The sequence below is a fragment of the Lynx canadensis genome, chromosome B4 (genome assembly GCF_007474595.2).
Source record: "Lynx canadensis isolate LIC74 chromosome B4, mLynCan4.pri.v2, whole genome shotgun sequence".
NCBI classification, from domain to species: domain Eukaryota; kingdom Metazoa; phylum Chordata; class Mammalia; order Carnivora; family Felidae; genus Lynx; species Lynx canadensis.
Window position 1 is genome coordinate 53,417,860 of NC_044309.1, and position 19,691 is coordinate 53,437,550.

The window sequence follows — 19,691 nt, forward strand, 5'->3', positions numbered from 1 at the left end:
TCAGGATCTCACACTTTTGTGAGTTTGAGCCCCGTGTTGGGCTCTGTGCTGACAGTGCTGCTGACCCTGCTTGGGATTCTCTCTCTACCCTTCTCCTACTCGTGTAGTCTCTGCCTTTTCAAAATAATAAACTTTAAAAAATTAAATAAAATAAAAATAAAAGAATGCACATCATTGAGGACATTGTTTTTGTTACAAGTGACAAGACTCCAATAAAGTGAGAATATACAAAAGGGAAAATTACTGGTTCAGGTAATTGGGATGTTGTCCAGTATTCACGCTTACTTGCACCTGCTCTTGTCTCTGAGTCACCTGCTTGACAGCTTGATCTTTCAACCTTTCTTTCTATGTGAGACTGGAAATCTAGCCAGCTCTATATTCACTTCATTTCACATAAACAGGCAGAGGAGAAAAGATCCCCAGCCCCCATTCCCTGACTGATTCCATGCTGTTGGGAAAATTCCCAGGGGAAGATGCTGATTGACCTGATTTGGGTCACACCTATTGACTAGCTGCTGCAACAGGGCTATATTGTGGGAAGGTGGGTGGGGAAGTAGAGTTTGACAACCTTTTCTAGAACTATATAATTGAAAGAAGGGATGAGAGTTTCTGATTTTGGATATGCAGTTATCAGAAAAAGATACCAAGATAATGAGAAGGGAAAAAAATGAAAACAATGTGTACTCTTGGAAGCATGAATGGAGGGAAATGAGAGTTTAGAAGAGTGAGGGGAGACAGGGGGAGAGAATATTTCTTATAGGAGCAATTCAGTAAAATCTGAGTCTTAAAATAATAAATGGGCATGAACTTTTGAGGACTGAGAAGAGCATTTGAGAAGGAGGGCCAGTACCTGCTGGACAGTAGAAGAGTTCAGTGTATATATGGAAGTAGAGACAGAAGCCAGGCTGTGGAAGATGGAAGACTGCAAAAGCATGCTTGTGCCAGCTTGTGGGAGAACTTTGACAGGACTTTGAAATTAATATTTTAGTCCGTGTGAAGCAGAACAGTAACATTCAAACCATCCTAAAAGAAATCAATATTGTAGACTTTTGTGGGTTGAATTAGCTGACAAAGTAAAGGAAGACCTAACAAGAAGTTCTTCCAGTAGTCCAGGTGAAAAATCTGGAGGATCTGACTGTATTGAGAATAATACCAAAACTTAAGCAGAACTTTTTATTGGACATTACTGAATATTAAATCCGGTTCACAGTATGTCTCGATGTAACCATGATATATTAATGATGGTTGCCATCCCCCTCTTATTTCCCCACTCTTGAAAGCAACATTATGATGATACACAAATCAAGTGGTATATGTATCTGTTTGGTACTTTAGCTCCTATTAATGATGTGAAAAAAAATAACCACCATGTACTCAGCACACAAATAAGTAATTTGGTGTTTTCTCAGGAAAGAAAACTTTCAAAAGGAGGAAAATCTACTGCCAAATAACTCAACACCTCCTGCAGAACCACAAGATGTGGAAGAAAGTCATTGAAGAGGAACAGCGGTTGGCGGGCATAGAGAGTCAATCCCTGGACCAGTCACCCCAACAGCATTCCTCAGAACAGATCCAGGCCATCAGGGAAGAAGAGGAAGAGAAAGGGAAGCCAAGAGGAGAGGAGATCCCAACCCTGAAGCAAAACCAGTGACGATGGATATAATGAGCTGTGTTTCCCAACAGAGTGACTTGTCACAGACTCTTTTGAAGCCAGCACAACACTTAGACACAACACTGTAGAAATACAAGAAGATGGGCAAACAGCTATTGCATTTGGGAATTCTTCGCATTTTAAGTGTTTATTTTTACAGTGAGGTACATTGTTAAAAACTCTTGCTCGGAGAAGCTTTCACATTTGCAACACCAGCTTCCAAGGATTTTTTTTAAGGAAGAAGTATATATGTGTGTGTGTGTATATAAGCTCGCACGTAGATACATGTAAAACATATTCACACACATACACGCACATGCACACTGAAAGCCAGGGTTACTGGCTCCACACTTTAGTAACATTCATATTAAGATATATAGTGGTCACTGTGATATAGTAAGTTATAAAGGAAAAAAAAAGGAAAACAATTCACAGAGGAAATGGGGCGGCTTAGCAGGGAAACAGTGCAGTGAATGTAAGTTACCAACTAAGGAGCTTTTGCTCTTAGTACTGACGGATGAAAGTTCCAGAGCATTATTTGAATTCTTCTACATCCTGCCGATATCGTGTGTGTGTGTGTGTGTGTGTGTGTGTGTGTGTGTGTGTGTGTGTGTGACAGAGAGAGAGGAGAGAGAGCATGCTTGTGTGTATGTATGTGCTTATGTCAACAGAGATTTTTATGGTTTTAGTCATTCATAGAATAGCTGCAGCAGATGACTCAGCACATCTGAACAAACGGAAGGCAGTTCACTCTGGAGTGTCTGAGACGCAGCCATTCCAAATGCCTTCCTCCATTTAGCTTCAGTCCAGGGCCCTCTGAAGAGGGAGGGTATTCACAGGCTGGTGAGAGGGCCACGGGATTGGTACTATGCTAATGCACCACTTGGAGGCGCTCTATCGCCGGCCTTAAACCTGGAAGACTGAGGCATTTTCCAATCTGCTTGCCTAATGAATGTATAGGAGCTGTTTGTCTGTGAGTATGTCTGTCACTCATGTAAGATCAAATCAACTATTTTTAAGGGGATGGCATTCTTTATACATAAACACCTAAGAATGGGCTGAAGTCCGATCTTTTAATTAGGTTAGAATTCTGAAAAGTTGCCAGAGGAGACTTGGGGGAATTGCTCTTCACGGTGACCTTCCATGTCTTAAATATGCTGCAAAATGTGTGATAGAAAAGAAGAAAAAAAGGCAAACAGAAACCCACTATGGGACATATAGCGAGAGATGAAGGGGGAAAATTGCAACCTAGGGTTTGGTGTTTGTTGACGTAGTGAAAGCCTGATTCTGGGCAACTGTTGAAGATTGGCTTTGGGTGGTGAAGGTCCCACTGACGACAACCTTGTTGTGGTGTTCCATGTGCCATGGGGTAAGGTAGCTTCTGTCTGCAATCTGGCCCATTGTCATGTTTCTTTTGGCAGGGAAAATTATAGAGGGAATTTTGGGTACTGGGCCTATTATTGAAAGTCTTTTTTTTTTTTATTTGTTCATCTACACTTGTTTATGCTGTGAGCCAAACCTTATTTAAAAAGTTGATACTCACTTTCAATATTTTATTTCATATTATTATATTTGTCATGAATAGTTATCTTGATGTAAATATAAAGATTTTTTTTGTTTCTGTAGATAGTAAACTCTTTTTTTAAAAAAAGGAAAAGGGAAACATTTTTATAAAGTTATATTTTAATCACCATTTTTATACATTGTATCTATCTCCAAGCCCAGTAAGAGAGTGATGAATCATTTGCACGGAGGTCTAAGGACAGCCACATATCTACCTATTCTAATTTAAATGATAATCAGATAGTTATTTTATGCCAATTAAAGGAAGATGCCACAAAGAATGTTTTTTCCTAGGAACTTTGAACTTTTAGGTCACTTTGGGGTTCATGTCTCCCAAAGAGAAAGACTTGCATAACCAATACCGAATTTTTATAATTGGTATCCATTTCTTGCCAATGTTTTTTGGTTATAATTCCTCCTTCAGTACTATGTACGGAAGAACTTGTTCATCAATGAAACGATCTTAGCTTCTAAGTTAACCTTGATGATTTCTAATTTTTCTTTCCTCTGAAGTCATAGCAAAGAGTGTTTACATTAAAAATGCTTTTGTTTCTCATAAATGAATATTCTTCCTTTCCAAAGCAGTGATTTTACATTAACCCATGGCATTTTTCAAATAAGGCAAACATAATATAATCGAAAGTAAACACAATTTCGGGGCAGATTTCCCATTAAGTAGGAAAATATGAAAAAGGATCAAATAGATGCAGACTCTGCTTCAAAAATGAGAATAATTTCATATTTTTGTGTTAACACTAGGTCTTCACTATTCAGGATTTATTGAGATGTTTTCCATTTTCTTAGTAATGCTTTTGTGTCTCATGTTTGCAAAAATTACTGTGAGTCCAATGCATTTCCCCAGTGACATTAACTGTTTTCCTTCCCTTGCAAATAAGAGAAGAGGGGGAAAAAATGTGCTTGTTTATCTCTTGTACCTAATTACTTAACAAAACAAATCTTTCCCCATTCTCCAAATGTCGTATGACAAGTGTCTAAAACACAGGTGAAAGTGAGCACAAATATAGGTTGTGGAGCAAGTAGTGTGACAGCAAAACAGTCACGAGTCTATAACTGTGTATTGGCAGGTGCTGCGTCAAAGCTGGCCAGTCTGGCTGCCAGAGTAGAGGTCTTAGCAAATGACCCAGTTGTGTTTATTCTGTTTTAAAGTACCTGAAATAATGGTGGCCTAAGCACTTAGAACCTCTTCATTCCCAAATTGTGTTAATCAGTCCAGGCAGATTGATCACCTTTTTTTCTTCAAAAATCAGTTGCCAGGATATTACAGCTAAAAGTCCATTGAAATAAAGAAATAGAGATCAAGGATGACCCTTTCATACACATTCAGTACATCCCAAAGGATGACCAGGGGCATAAAAAGATCTTTTCTGCTGGCTATGTTCTCCCCCTCCTTGGTGACAGCAGTATTACTGTGTTCACTTCCAACTCCAGAGCTTATTCCCTGTGGTGCCAGTGTGTTTGTTGCAATTTGCTACATTTTTATATGAGCCTATTTATAGGTGCCATTTAGGTAAACTCAGGTCTTTCAAATGAAGGAATCTGTAGCCCATTTAGGAAAAAGGATCATTGTACAGACAGCCATAAACCCAAAGGGAGGAAAACTCGGAGCTGGTGACCTTGATGCTAGGGGTTGCTCTCTGTTAAGGAAAAGACCAGGTATTACTATGAGTGTCATCACTGTCGTTTCCAGCATGCTATTATAATGTCCTTTCCAGGTATCCAACTAAGCCAACCTTTAGGATATCGTTTCCTTGGTGAGAACACCACTTTAGCTTTTCTCTAAACTATAAAATTTTATTTGTCATTTCTATAAGATTTGGTTTTCTCTCAGTAGATGAAGATAGTAGCACTGTACAGGGACAGATCTATACTAGTCTTCATCTGGCAAGTGAAGGAATGTCCTCATGTTTAAGAAAATACTCATTTTCTAAAAACAGAATACCCAATTCTATATGTTCCGTTTTGATCGACTTCCAGAACAAACCCCTAATTATTGCAATCCCAGTAAAACTAAAGAAAAGGGATTGTACGATGTGCAGACTGTTCGTATTACATGTATGTATTGTGATTTCCTCATGTCCCCTGCCTCTCTTGATTTGCGATTTCCCGACGTCCCCTGTCACGTGCCCAGAGAACTTTCTTTGAAGGTAAAAGCTGTGCAAGAGGCATGAGACTCAGGCCTATTCTTTGTTTAAATGGTGGAAAAATATAAATTATTTTCTAAGTAATAAAGATATGCAAATTATCATTGTAAATAAAGTCTAAAGTTTGAAATGACTGCTTTATATAAGTGATATTTGTGTGATGAACAATTCCTGACCAATGAGAAGTGACTGATCAAAAAATCATTTCTAGCCTACTTTGGGAGGTATTTTTGGTGCTTCGCTGTCAGTATGGGGATCTCCATTGTCCTCACCTTTTGAAACATTTCTAAAATAATAATGAAAACCACAGTAAGGATCTTACTGTCCTTTCTTCCATCCTAACCCTAAGTCCCACTTAATGCCTTTCCTGGTTTATATGCCACTTTGGAAATAAACTGTCTTTTCAAACTGGCAGAAGCCTCCAGTAAAACCAACTTTTGTAAGCTTTCATAGCCTGGGGTAAATCAAGATTCTCCTTATTCTAGGGATTCTCAGCTCCTGTGTGTGGAAAGAAAAATATCAGTAAAATTTCAAATGCTCATAGGTTACCTCCAGACCATTGATATCTAAAATTCTGTATACTTCGAAACCAAACTGAGTTTCTTTCATTCACCTTCGCTCCTAACAAGCAGCAAAGTACTTTATGATCGTTGTTCTAGGTCATTCATTTCTCTTGTGATTTTTCCATGAAAGGAAACTGAATTTACTGATACTGTTCATCTGTTTTTCTAATCTGTTCAACAAAATTCCACCATAAGATTAGGAGACCAATTAGCCGTTTTAAGCGAGGAGCATTCCAAAATTAAATTACTCTTAGAACCTCTAATCAGGGCAAAATATGCAAGTTTTAGGTCCACCTGTATTCATATCAGTTTGTTCCTCTAGTAAATACTCAAATTCTTATTGCATATTTGATTGATTGCATATTCAGTGCATATAAGCACTGAATTAATTAAACTATAAACAATGCATTCAGCAACTTAAATTGAGGTTTGCGTGGTATTTTTAATGTTTAGCACTGATAATCCATGATCAGAGAAGAACAGATTTTTCAGTCTATATTACATACCATGGCAATTTGCGTATCACCTCACACATTTCATTTATTACCATGCTGCAACTTTACCTTACCTAATGGTGCTTTTACCTTACCTGAGTGATCTTTACATTCATACTATCACATCATTCAAACAGGTTAACAGTGGTGACAAAAAATAATTAGGCATTGTCCTGCTAAATATGTTTAAAGACCCAAAACTAAACCTTAAAGCTTTATTATTTGGTGGAACTCCATGTTAACATCTGCAGATTCAAAAATACTGATCCACCGTAAATTATTTTAGTACAGTAAGACTATAAATTATATGGAATTGTATAGAGATGGAAAACAAAATTAGCTTTTGCTCTGTGCTTCAGGTTGCAAAATGAGCCCAAATTTCCTATCTAAAGGTAGCGGGTTCTTCTCCATATTCTACTCCTAAGGTTGATTACTTGAAAGGCATTGGTATTCATGGATTTCTGCTTCCCTCAACAGAAGAGAAGTCAACCCTTCTTTTGATAGATAGTGAACATGTACCTGTTCAGAAAAGTTTCCTCATTGCTTCACATCAAGAAGAGGTTCTTTAAGCATGCAAATAATCCATTAAAAAAATGCTTCAGAGAGTAATATTGTCATCGTATGTAAGTACTATCAAAAATATTTAAATTTGATATATTTTTTGAAACAAAGCTGTTTAAAATTTTTTTTGTTATTCAATTACAACGAAACTCACAAAATGACCTTCCATGGTAGAGAGACGCTAAATATATTGATAGAATTACAACTACTATTGTGTCATAAAAAACTGGAAAGAATATTTAATTATTTTTCTAATATCTCTCATGCCTCAGGGAGGAAATTGTTTTATGGCAGGTTCAAGAAATACATGAAATAGATAAAAATAAACTTAGTACCAATAATTTAATTAGATGAAATGCACAAATTATAGCCTGAGTTTTTCAGACTTGTCCAGAAAAAAAAGGAATGTATTATCCAGCAATTTTTCATGGATTAGATTGTTTTAAAGTAAATGGTCTGTTAATGTAGATTATATTTTAGTAAATTATAACACTGTTAAAAAGCCAAATACATTATCTTCATTACTAAAAATAATTAAATCTTATTAATCTTGACTTTCACAGATGAAGCACTGACCAGGCAATAAACTACACCCACTACTTCATCTGCCAAGACTGATCAAATGGTAGGTCGGAATTTGAAATTCATTAACAGAAACATAAATTTTTAAAAATCATGTTAAAGCTTTACTGCTTTAACTAAAATCTCAGTGTCAGTAAAAGTACCTATTTCAAATGAAACAAATTTTAGCAGGGAATTCTTCCTTTCCTCTTTAAAAAAAAAAAAGAAAGTCAAACTCATAGGAGAAAAGTGTGACTTCTCTTCAGTTCTACTTCTCTAACTCAAAATAGTCAAGGAAAAGTGATCAGAAATTCTCCGCCCTAATAAGGAATAAGAATACCCTTCACCTAAGTTACAACTCTCCACACCCAGTTTCATTGTGCAGTCCATGGTACCAGAAAGCAGAAAAAAAAAAAAAAAGTTATGGATCAGGAGTGAACACAACATAAAATGTGAAGGATCATGCCAGCACACCCCTCCATCTTTGTGATAAACCAATTTAGTTATCAGTTACTCTTGAGTAAAGACACTTAATGGATCCATATTTCAGCCCTGACTTCCGTTATACAGTCAGCACGTACACATGCTTTGGAATGTGAATTAGCCCTTAGAACTTAGAAACTGCTGCTTGAGTACCTTTTGATGGGAAGGACTTTTTTTTTTCTTTTAATTCTAGTAATTTTACTCCCTATATAATAGCAAAATATTTAGATGATTTAATGTAAAATTAAAAGTAGTTGTTTAAAGATGTTTTGTGTATATAACTTGTTGGTTAGAATTTTCCGTCAACTTTCTTTTGAAAATTAACTGGTTATTTTTATGGCTTAAAAACTCCTATCACATATTATGTTTTAGCTAGTTATAAGCATAAACCAGTACTATAGTGTTGCTATCTTTAAATAATAATCCTAATTACCTATATATTACCTGTTAGTGGGGTTTATTGGTTTGACATTTAGTGTATATTTATTCATTAGTTTTTTTATATAATCACTATTTTTTAATATTCTGTCAAATATCTGCATGGGATTTTTGCCATACTGTGTTTGCTTAACTGGTGGTTTGCTTTTGTTTTTGTTTTCCATCTGAGTGTCAATTCATTTCTTGATATATTCTCACAGAAGTATGCATACCATTTTTTGCTCCAACAAGGACAGTTTGTTAGTTGATGAGCACTGGAAATAAATATCACTGAACCCACCCACCCCTTGATATTTCTTCCTAAAGATTTTGGTCATGCAAATCAGAAAATGAAAAATCGGTGCTTTTAAAAATATTCAAAACTTTCAGTGCAAAACAATGAGTAAGAATTCTTCCTGGCTTTCTATCGTAATATTTGTATATGCAACTGAAAGAACTTTAATTTGAATGTAGAATATTTTTGGTTTGGGCTGATTTGGTTAATTTGATTTGGTATTTGGTATTGAAATGGATTTCTGATTCCCGATGGAACAGTTGTTCTGATCAGTCATTATTTCTTCCTTTTCCTAAGAAGAAAAAACAAACAAACAAAAAAACTGCCATTAGAAAGTTTATATTAGTAAGTCCCAAATATTTGACTTTGTAGGGTATTTGCAAACCAGAGAGTATTACATTAACTTAATTTAGTATTCCTGAAAAGCAATATTTTCAAATAAGTAGCAACCAAAGTAACAGTATAGGGAATGTCTTTTGCACATGACAATTTTTAACAAGGTAGTTCTTACCACTCTCAACTGAACGTGTTTATTAACAACTCTCCAAATTTATCAACTTTTAGAAACCCAAGAGTGAAGCATTGGACTTAAGGGATCATTTTGCAATTGAAGTAAATCTTGTCCTTACACCTGTATCTCACACTTAATACATGTAGCAATACTTCGTATCTTCCTATCAAAATTATTTGTTAAGTGATTTAGTTAATAGCTGATAAATATTTTGTAAAACATAAAATTGTACAGAAAAAATATTAATTTGTATTTATTTTTATTATTTTTTAGCATAGACACTATATTGATGCTCCTTTTTTGCCAGAATTACTGGAAGTGCCTCTTGATTTTTTAATATATATATATATAAATATTACAGTAAACATATACTCAAAATTATTAGAATTGTGTCACAGATGATCAATGTGGATGTTACAATGTGAAAATAATGTATAATATAAATATAATTCTGTGGTATTATGTTTGATGTAGTTATTTGTACAATCCAAGCCCTCCGTCCAGTTTTGAAGGCATCCTTCCCTCTCATATCCAAATGCAGTGGTTTGTGCCCAGCTATACATGCCATAGTGAGACATCTGCTGGACTCCTACAATTCCTAAGGACTCCTGGGGGCTTTTTCCCCCATGGTCACATTTCCTTGCCTATTGCTGATGAATTCTTAGTTTCATCTCTCTGTAACTAAGCTGTGTTCTTTGTCTAATCAAATAGTTAACACCATAATCAACATACCTAGATTTCTGGCATTCAGCTGCAGAGTTCTATAAAATAGCTCTGCCATTGATCCTATAAATACTACAATTTGTCCTATACGGATTGTCTGTTGATGCCTAATACATGGGATATTTGGTTGTACAGACTCAGAATAATTTTTGTTCTGCATCTTCGAAAGTTTGAGAAAACTGAACGATTCAAAACATTCAGAGTGTTTTAACTAACTCAAACATACAGTCTTCAGACAAAAAAAAAAAAAAAGCAAATGTGATTTTTATCCACAGTTTCCAAGGAATTAATTCTTTAAGCTACACATACAGATTTCCCTCATTCCCTGTTAGGCAAAATCCCTGCTCCTAAACTTGGTATATTTGTAGCTTTCTTCACTTTGGCCCCAAACTATCCCTCACCAAAGGAACTAACCATCTATCATTTGTATTTCTGTGTCTTAGGCAAGTTATTATCAGTGGAGTATTTACACACACTGTATACATATATTTTCTTTCTTTTGTATACACACACATACTTCCAATCACAGCACAAAAGGGCAGAAGATTGACAGTATCTTCTTGAGTTGTAAACTTTATCCCTCTCCCAAGGCTTTCCTTTTACAGTGATGTCCTCAGTGGAAAGGAAGCAATAGCTGGAAATTCCAGTCCCAACCTTCATCTCCTTCCTGCAACTAGGTGCTATCAAAACTGTTCGTAGGTAAGCAAATGTTCATTTACATGGTTGGGTAAGAGAAGTGATGATAGGTATCTTCTAATGGCTCCTGAGATTCAGCCCAGGGCAAAGGGATGACCATAGCCACTGCCTTGGAGATCAGTTTAGTGTGTCCTGGGTCAGCTCTACAGATCACCCCTATGCCTGCTGAGCCATGTGATGTGGAGCTCGGGATATGGGTACACCCCAACCAATGAAAAGAAAAATGAAATAAAATCAGTTCTTAAATAATTAGAAACTCTTCTGCTTATTAGGATCGATTTAAGCTTATTTAATCCTGAAGCTACTTCAGGTCCTGATCATTCTTTCTGACATCATTGCTGGCTTTATAAAGGAGCCCAAGGTCCACTTCTGGTGAAATTTGTCAGATTTGAAGAATTATCAGGCTGCCCATGCTGGCTGAGATCTTTTGGGCTATTGGGGCCAGTTAGAGCTGGATGGGCATAGGGAGAACATATTGGTTCATACTTTGTGCTTACTCTACTGTCAATTTGACTGCCTTTTCCCTGTAAGATGCCAAAGGTGAATTCAGAGAAGTCCTGGTCTTCAGAGAGTGCAAAGTAGTTAATGATTATGTAATCATTTTCTATTTGTGCTATAATCAATTGCCACAAACTTGGTGACTTCAAACCAACAATCAATTACCACAACAATGGTGACTTACTGGGTCAGAGCTTGGCCAGTCAGAAGTCTAGAGGGACTTGGCAGGACTCTCTTTCTGGTCTCTCACAAGACTGAAATCAAGTATTTGCCAAAGTGTTTGCCAGCCTGGACTCCTCTCTGAAGTCTCTAGAATCCACTTCTAAACTCATTTAGGTGGTTGGCAGAATGCAGTTCCTTGTGGTATAGGACTGAGGTCCCCCATTCCTTGCCAGCTGATGTCTGAGAGCCTTTCTCAGGGTCTTCAGGCAACTTCTTTCCTGTAGGCATTGCTTCTCTCACCACTCGTCATCTTCAAACTGGTGATGTCACCTGATTCCTTCTTACACTTTGAGACTTTCTGACTTCTGCTGCATCCTTCTGTCTCCAGCTAGGAAAGTTCTCTCCTTTTAAGGGCTCATGTTATGATATTGGGCCCAGATAATCCAAGATGATCTCCCTACTTTAAGATCTTTAATTACATTTGAAAAATCTCTTGCCATGTAACTTAGCATATTTATAATTTTCTGGGGATGATGGGGTGGACTTCTTTGGGGGCTCTAATTATGTTTTCTACAAATCATGAATAGGATGAGGAACACAGTGAAAATAAAGAAGGCATATTAGCCACATGGTTGTTCCACATGATGGAAGCTCATGCCCACAGTGAAACTGCGGGGAAGATACAGAGATTTCCCATATACCCCTGCCCCCTGTACACTCAGCCTTCCCCATTACCAATCTCCCTATCAGAGTGGCACAGTTGTTACCATTAATGAACTTACCATTTATGGACCATTTATGAACACATCATAAATCACCCAAAGTACATTATTTACCTTAGGATTCGCTCTTGGTGTTGTACATTATAAGGGCTTGGACAAATGTATAATTACATGTATCTGTCCTTATGGTATCATACAGAATATTTTCACTGCCTTAAAAATCCTCTGTGTTCTGCCTGTTCATCACCGCCCCCCGCCCCCTGCCAGCCCTAACCTCTGCCCATCACTGGTCTTTCACTATCTTCATACTTTTATCTTTTCCAGAATGTCATATAGTTGGAATCATACAGTATGTAGCCTTTTCAGGTTGGTTTCTCTCACTTAGAAATAAGCATTTAAAGTTCCTCCATGTCTTTTCATGGCTGGATAGCTCATTTCTTTTTAGTACTGAATTCTATTCCACTGTCTGGATGGACCACAGTTTATTTATTTACTTACCTGCTGAAGGACAAAATGATTACTTGCAAGTTTTAGCCTTTATGAATAAAGCTGTTAAAAACATCTGTGTTGCAGGTTTTTGAGTGGATGTAAGTTTTCAACTCTTTGAGTAAATACCAAGAAGTGTGGTTGCTGGATCTTATGGGAAGAATATGTTTAGTTTTATAAGATTCCACTAAACTGTTTTCCAAAGTGTGTGTACCATTTTATATTCCCACCAGCAATGAGTGAGAGTCCCTGTTGCTTTAAGTCCTTACCAGCATTTGGTGTTGTCAGTGTTCTGGAATCTGGCCATTCTAATAGGCGTGTATTGGTGTCCTACTGTCACTTTAACTTGGATTTCCCTGATGACTAATGATGTGGAACATCTTTTCATATACTAATTTACCATCTTTATATCCTCTTTGATGAGGTGTATTTTAAGGTCTATGGTCCATTTATTAATTGGACCCGTTTCCTTTCTTTCTTGCACTTTTGGTTGGGAAAAAAAAAAAATAGTTGTTTGTCTTAATGAGAGTCTCCATTTTGGGTTTTGCTGATTGCACCTTTATAGTTTCATTTAGCATGTTCTTCTCTTCCTTGCATTTCTTCTTCTTTTTTTCCCCTCACACTTATTGATTTTTGAGAGAGCGCAAGCAGGGGAGGGGTAGAGAGAGTGCGGGACAGAAGATCTGAAGTGGGCTCTGTGCTGACAGCAGAAAGCCGGATGCACGGCCCAAACTCATGAACCATGAGATCATGACTTGAGCCAAAGTTGGAGGCTTAACCAACTGAGCCACCCAGGCACTCACTCCTCTCTTCCCTGCATTTCTTAAGAACTGATATTTAGATCTAAACTGAGGTTTGGTAAGATTTTTTTTGAACTAGGGAAGAGTGCTATTTCAGAGGTGATATTTCAAGTTTCTAGTGTCCATTGAGATAGTTAAAATAGCTCCTTCTTTTTTGTATTGTTACTGATCGTTGGTGACCATTACCTAGATGCATTAATTCATTAGAGGTTTGAAAATTATGGTATTCTAATTCTTTCATCCTTTTTTTGTTCATTATTTGGAATACTTCTATACAGAAAAAAAAATGTCTTCACATTTTAATGATTCTAATGACTAGGAAAGACAGGATAAATGTAATTTTTCTCCTAAGTACCAGTTTTAAATGTATTGAAGTGGTTCCTTAGAAGCATCCAGAGTTTAACATGTTCTTTTTATGGAGTGCTATGAATTCATGAATTTAAACATTCTATATATTTCAACCATTACAGTTACTTTTCTTAACGATGAAAATTTCCTACAGTTGGTTAGTGGGAGCTTGTTCAAATTCGCCCATGAGTTACTGGGGCACAATCTAGTCTTCAAGGCCTCCCTGCTTTTTTGTATGACAAATATTCTGGGCTCATCTTGTATTCTCAGACCTGGTAGTAATCACATATTGAGAAGCCATAATTCCTTTTATATAGCATTTATAGACCCAATTCAGTGCTGGTTGCACTTATTGCTACTGGTTGATCATTGGTTTTAGACCTTTTCAGTGCAGAGCTAAGATATATGTCACTCAGACTGAAAACTCCTGCTTCAAATATAGGACTACCAAGTTTTTCTTAACCTGGTTCATCTTAAATTATAAATGACATTTTAAGCCATGAGCCTGGATGAGGTGATTTGGGATTATATGTACATAAGGCAAAGAAGATATTCTAAGGACTGAACTGTGGAGTGCTGTGGCAATGAATACTAACAAGAAATGACCACTTAGCCAGAGGAAAACAAAGAGAGTGTGGGGTTATAAAAACCGGGTGAAGAGAATGGATTAAAGAGAAGGACACAATCAATGGTATGCAATTCTGCTAATAGCTCAATGAAGATGAAGCCCAGAAACTGCTGAATTTATTAATGTGAAGGCCTTTGATGTTATTTATGAAAGTAGTTGTGGTAGAGTAGTGGAGGCAAAAAAAAAAAAAAGAGCTGGTGGGACAAGAATTGGAGAAGAGGAATTTTAGGTAAGGAGTACAGATGAAAGCTTGGTCTTAGAAACATGGACCATACAACCATAGGAATAGAAGAGGAAACAAATCAGATGAATACAAATGCAGATGGAGAGTAAATGTGGTGGGGGAAGAGTACAATATTTCTCTCCTGATTTCATCAGTGAGTTCCCTAAGCAAGGTCATCAGCTGATAATGAAAGTTGGGAAAGAAATGGTGAGGGTTTGAGAGAAGTCATTTGGAAGAAAGGGAAAGAGATTAAGTTATTAAAAGTTATGCTTAACAATGCCTCTAAGACTCAGTGAGGTCAGTGGTCATAAATTTAAGATAAGCCCTTATGTCATATTAATGAGTTTTTATTCAACTATTTAAAACAGTGTGGGTGTAAATACAGAGTAGAGAGAAATTTGAATTTAACCCAACTGTGGTTTGTCAAGGAAGAACAAATTGACCAATGGACAAAGGAAGTGATGCGCTGTGCAAGTGAGTGATTAAAACAGTTATGTGAAACAACCCAGGTAAGGAGGGAAATGACAATATGAATGATATGGGTTAAGTTGTGTCCTCCCCCCTAAAAACATATGTTGAAATCCTAATGCCCTGTATCAGTGAATGTGACCTTATTTGGAAATAGGGTCTTTGCAGATGTGATCAAGTTAAGATGAGGTCACTGGAATGGGTCCTCATTCACTATGACTGTCCTTTTCAGAATAGGAGAAGACAGAGACACATAAGAGACAATGGTCATGAGACAATAGAGGTAGAGATTAAAGTAATGAATCTACGATTCCAACAATTGTCAGCAAACATTGATGGTAGAAGAGAAGGAAGAATCCCTTCTTTAGGTTTCAGAGGGAGCATGGCTCTGCTGACACCTTAGTTTTGGACTTTTAGCTTCCAAAACTGAGATAATAAAGTTCTGCAGTTTCAAGCTCCCCAGTTTGTGGGGGCTTTGTTAATGCAGCCCTAGAAAACTCATTCATTTATGGTTAATTTCACACCACAGCAGCAGAGATGAGTGGTTATGGTAAAGTTTATATGGCCTGTAAAACCTAAAGTACTTACTATTTGACCCTTTGCAGGAAAAGTTTGCTGATCTAAAATACGGAAGTAGGATATAGTCCAATGAAAGACTACATATGAGAAGTGCTGAATATTGTGTAAAGTAAGTAGTATGTACCTTCAAAACTGTAACTTTAACTGTGGACTGAAGAGGTCAGGAAAGGAATCATGTTAGAGAGTGAACTTGAGTAAGCTGAGGATAGACCAAATTAAACTCTCGGGAAAATTCCATTTGTTGGTGAGGAAACGTAGGCTCTTTGCACTTTGGGATAGTAAACACTGCTTCCCTTTGAATGCACTAATGGCCACACTGTTAAACACATTGAAAATACAAGACCTATTGCAATGCTTGCTCACTAGCAAAAGCTAGTTTGATTGCTAAAATAAAATACTTGGTCTTTCAGAATCTGAATGTACCATTGCCTCATTGTAAGATTTATCACTTTATTTGTATCTTTTTTTTTTTTCATTTGTAGTGAAATGTGCTTATAACCTTTGATTTTTGGTTATTGATCCTTACCATTGTGTGAACTGAAATTGTATATGTAGTGATGATACTTTCCAGTCATTTATAACATTTTGTTATTTGGAATATACTTCTGAATAGCTCATATAATTTAATCTTTAAGAGAGCCCCATGAATCTAGTTTATTTTGAATAAAAATTCTGCTTCACAGAGGAAGAAGCTGAAATTCAGTAAAGTTTAGTGACCAGGTCAGAGTCACAGCCATTTAAGAATATGATGGATCTTGGATGATACCGGTAGCAAATTCATTTATTACCATAACCAAATGCAAGCTGATATGGCTCAGAATCCTCCTAAAATGGTACTCTTGGAAAAAGAATTTATTGTAATTTTAGAATTTTTCAGTGCAAGGAGTTCTCTCTCCTTAGAATTTAGATAGCATGAACAAGTGGATGCTGAAAAATCCAATGTTGTTTTGTTTTTTTCTTTTTCTATTGGATCCTTATAAATTGTGGATGTGAGCAACTGATCCTGTGTCTGAGAATTAACTCTTTCTAGAAAGAACTCTGCAGAGCCTTGATCCTGACCTGGTATGTGTTCCCTAAGATTCTAGAATCCCGGGGGGAAAAGAAACCACACAGAGATTTAGCCTATGAGCCTTTTTTTTTTTTTTTAAACAGAAGTATCCCAATGATGTCTCAAGGAGCAGCTGGCTTAAAAACTTCTTGGAAGGAGAAGGAGGGATCTTTGTTACAGACTTCCGCCCCTCCTCCTGCTTCTGTTCCCTTCCCCTCTGCCCCCTGCAGAGTTTTGTTTCTGGGAATCAGCAAGTAAGATCACAAGTGGTCTTTTCTCTTTTCACTCTCTCCCATACAGAAAGCTTTATCACGTGTGGCCTTAAACTTGCAGCAAATTGCAAAGAAATGGCTCAAAAGCTTCAGCTCTCTCTGTGCCCTGGGAGCTGAGATGCACGTCAGTGGCTTTGCCAGCGTGGCCTGTTCTCTGCAGACTGCCAGAGAAAAGAGGCCAGGAGGAAAGAGGAAAGAGTCGAAATTGCCCAGGGGTGAGACCATGCCCTTCATCTTTTCTTTCCCCTAATTTGCTCTGTCTGTGTCCATCCAGGCTCTCCCCACCTGGCAGAACTGCTCAGAGCTGCTGTAGAATTCACCCCAGTTTCCTCTTTCAGTCTGTGGAGTGGGGTCCAGCCTCTTGCTGAGCAAGTTGAGAGGAATTGGCTGTCTTTGATCTCCACCTCCAGGTAAGATTTAGTTCTCTGCTTTTGTATTTTGTGACTATCACACCAGATTCTCATAGGAAAGCAGCTAATAAACCTTTCAGTTCTGCACTACAAGTATCTTATCCATACACACCATTAAAATTGGGCCCTTGTCAGGTTAATAGAAATAGGAAAGGACACAGGTTAAAGTCAGATCAACTCAGATCTGGGTTCAAATTTTGACTCTGATGCTTATTGGTTGGGTAGTTCTTGACAAGTCACTTAACAGCTCTGAGTTGTATAATTTTCTGTAAAATGGGAATTCTAATGCTAACCTTGCTGAGTTGTTTTAAGGATCAGCCAAAAGTATATAATTCACCTAGCACATAAATAGTACTTGTTAAATCTGAATCTGACACAAACAATTACTTGTATTAGGGGGCTTAGCTTTCTTAACAACTCACAGTTCGTATTAGCAAGTACCATGACATTATTTGGTGTCCAGAAGACAAGCTAGTCCAGAGGGTTTCTTCATGAGACTAAAAGAAGAGGGTGTTGGGGGTTGCTCTCTGACTTTCTCTCTAGCAGTCTTTGGAGTTTGACTATGGATGGAATCTATGTCACAGGATTAGGGCACAGAGCTTCAGGGCTTCTGTGTGATCCAATTACACCCTTTCAGGCCATCTATGCTCTTTCAAGACCAGAAGATTCATTTTCAAACTCATATGAACAGAGAATTCTGTCGTTTTTTTTTTTTAAGTGAAAAAAATGAAAAGCGGTTGGCTTCTTTTTCTTTGGCCTCCAGAGTAAGATCTACTCCAACCCAGGATGTTGGATGAAAACTTTGCCATAACTCTTTTCCTGGAGGAATCTGTTCAAGTGGTGGAAGAACAATTAAGGATTTGCCAAATGCAAATCCTTCTAAATAGTTGTGTGCTTTTGCTCTACTGCTGCAACTGCAAATGAATAGAGAGAGGGAGAAAATCTGGAGGATCTTTCCATTCATGTCCTTGAGCTTTCCTTCTTCTTCTCACACAGGAATGAAGAGCTCAATACTCATAAACATGGTGTCCTTGAAACAGACTATTCTTGAGGTGATATGCAAATTAGCCATCAAGATGAAATGACATTTTCAGTGAAAATATCCAGTGCCAGTGTTCTAAGCTGAATCCTATTTTGCCCTAACACAACATCAACTAAGATGACTATAGTTTTCTTATTTTTGTCATTACTTCTAGATTAGAGTGATTTTTGTGTCAACACTCCCAAATATAAGAAGACAGTGTGTTTTGGTGTCTCAAGGTTTTAATATTGTTTGCAACATGATTGTTTTTCTCTTTAGCATTAGCATTCTAGAAGTAACCTTTGAATCTTTTAAAGATAGATTTATTGTAAGTGATAGTATATTTAATTATTAAAGAATTTGTTCTGGTCCATTGGCTTTATTATAACTGGCCAGAAATAATATATTGAAGCTCTGAAACAGTAGGCCAATTTGAATTAAATTTAAATTTTTTCTGGTATATATTTCTTGCTTGGTGATATTTTTACATCTTTAATGTTTAAAATATTTTTGTATGTTCGTTATAGAAACATTAGGAAATATGAAACACAAAACATTTTTAAAACATTGCCTACAGTGTCACCAACCAGAAATAATGTGTTAACTTTTTCTTTATATCTAGACTTTCTGAAACTTCGTTTTGATGCATATACACATGTGAAAATGTATGCTTCTGTTGTAAAATAGTGTATTATGTATATTGTTTTGTACCATGAAGTTTTAAAATCAGCTCTATAATAAAAATATTCTATATAGGTGTATTTACTTCTTTACCCTAATTTCTAAAGGCTTCAAAAAATTTTCTTGCATAAATAGACCATAATTTGTTAGACATTTAGGTCATTTAGATGTTTTGACTTTTATTATTATTATTATTATTATTATTATTATTATTATTATTATTATTGGCAGTGTGTCTCCAGCAATTTAATGAAGGTACAGGTACTCAGTAGTCTTTTAGCAGAGAAACCTATGTAACATTGCATAACCCAATGTTTCTCAGACTCCCTTTTCATTGTTCTGACAAAACATTGTTCTGGAAAACTAGTTTCAGTGACTCAGTGGACATAAGAAGTTGGCCTTGGGTATCAGAACACGGTAAAGAAGAATCTCTATGTCCTTAGTTTCTTAGAAGTTGTGTTTTTGGTTTTTTTTTAATCAGAAATGGATGTTAAATTTTATCACCTGGTGTTTGGCATCTACTGAAACTTTATTATTTTTTTTTATTTTGATTTTTTCAGCTTTCTTGAGATGTGACTGACAAAAATTGTCTAAATTTATGATGTACAATGTGATGTTTTGATATTCATTATAACATGTAACATTATAAATGTATACATTCATTA

General features: G+C 36.6%; 2 protein-coding genes across 4 annotated transcripts in view; both read left to right on the forward strand.

Moving 5' to 3' along the window:
- Positions 1-8,755, forward strand: part of PDE3A (phosphodiesterase 3A) — a 311,127-nt gene extending 302,372 nt beyond the window's left edge. For all 3 annotated transcript variants that reach the window (XM_030321890.1, XM_030321891.1, XM_030321894.1), the window contains one exon: positions 1,410-8,755. In XM_030321890.1, the coding sequence (XP_030177750.1) occupies positions 1,410-1,651 (242 nt within the window). In that variant the 3' untranslated portion in view covers positions 1,652-8,755. The remainder of the gene's footprint in view (positions 1-1,409) is intronic.
- Positions 8,756-16,757: 8,002 nt separating this feature from the next.
- The window catches only part of SLCO1C1 (solute carrier organic anion transporter family member 1C1), a 63,009-nt gene continuing 60,075 nt past the window's right edge, over positions 16,758-19,691 (forward strand). The window contains exons 1-2 of the mRNA XM_032593917.1: positions 16,758-16,896; positions 17,189-17,324. The gene's annotated coding sequence lies outside the window, so the exon portion shown is untranslated. The remainder of the gene's footprint in view (positions 16,897-17,188; positions 17,325-19,691) is intronic.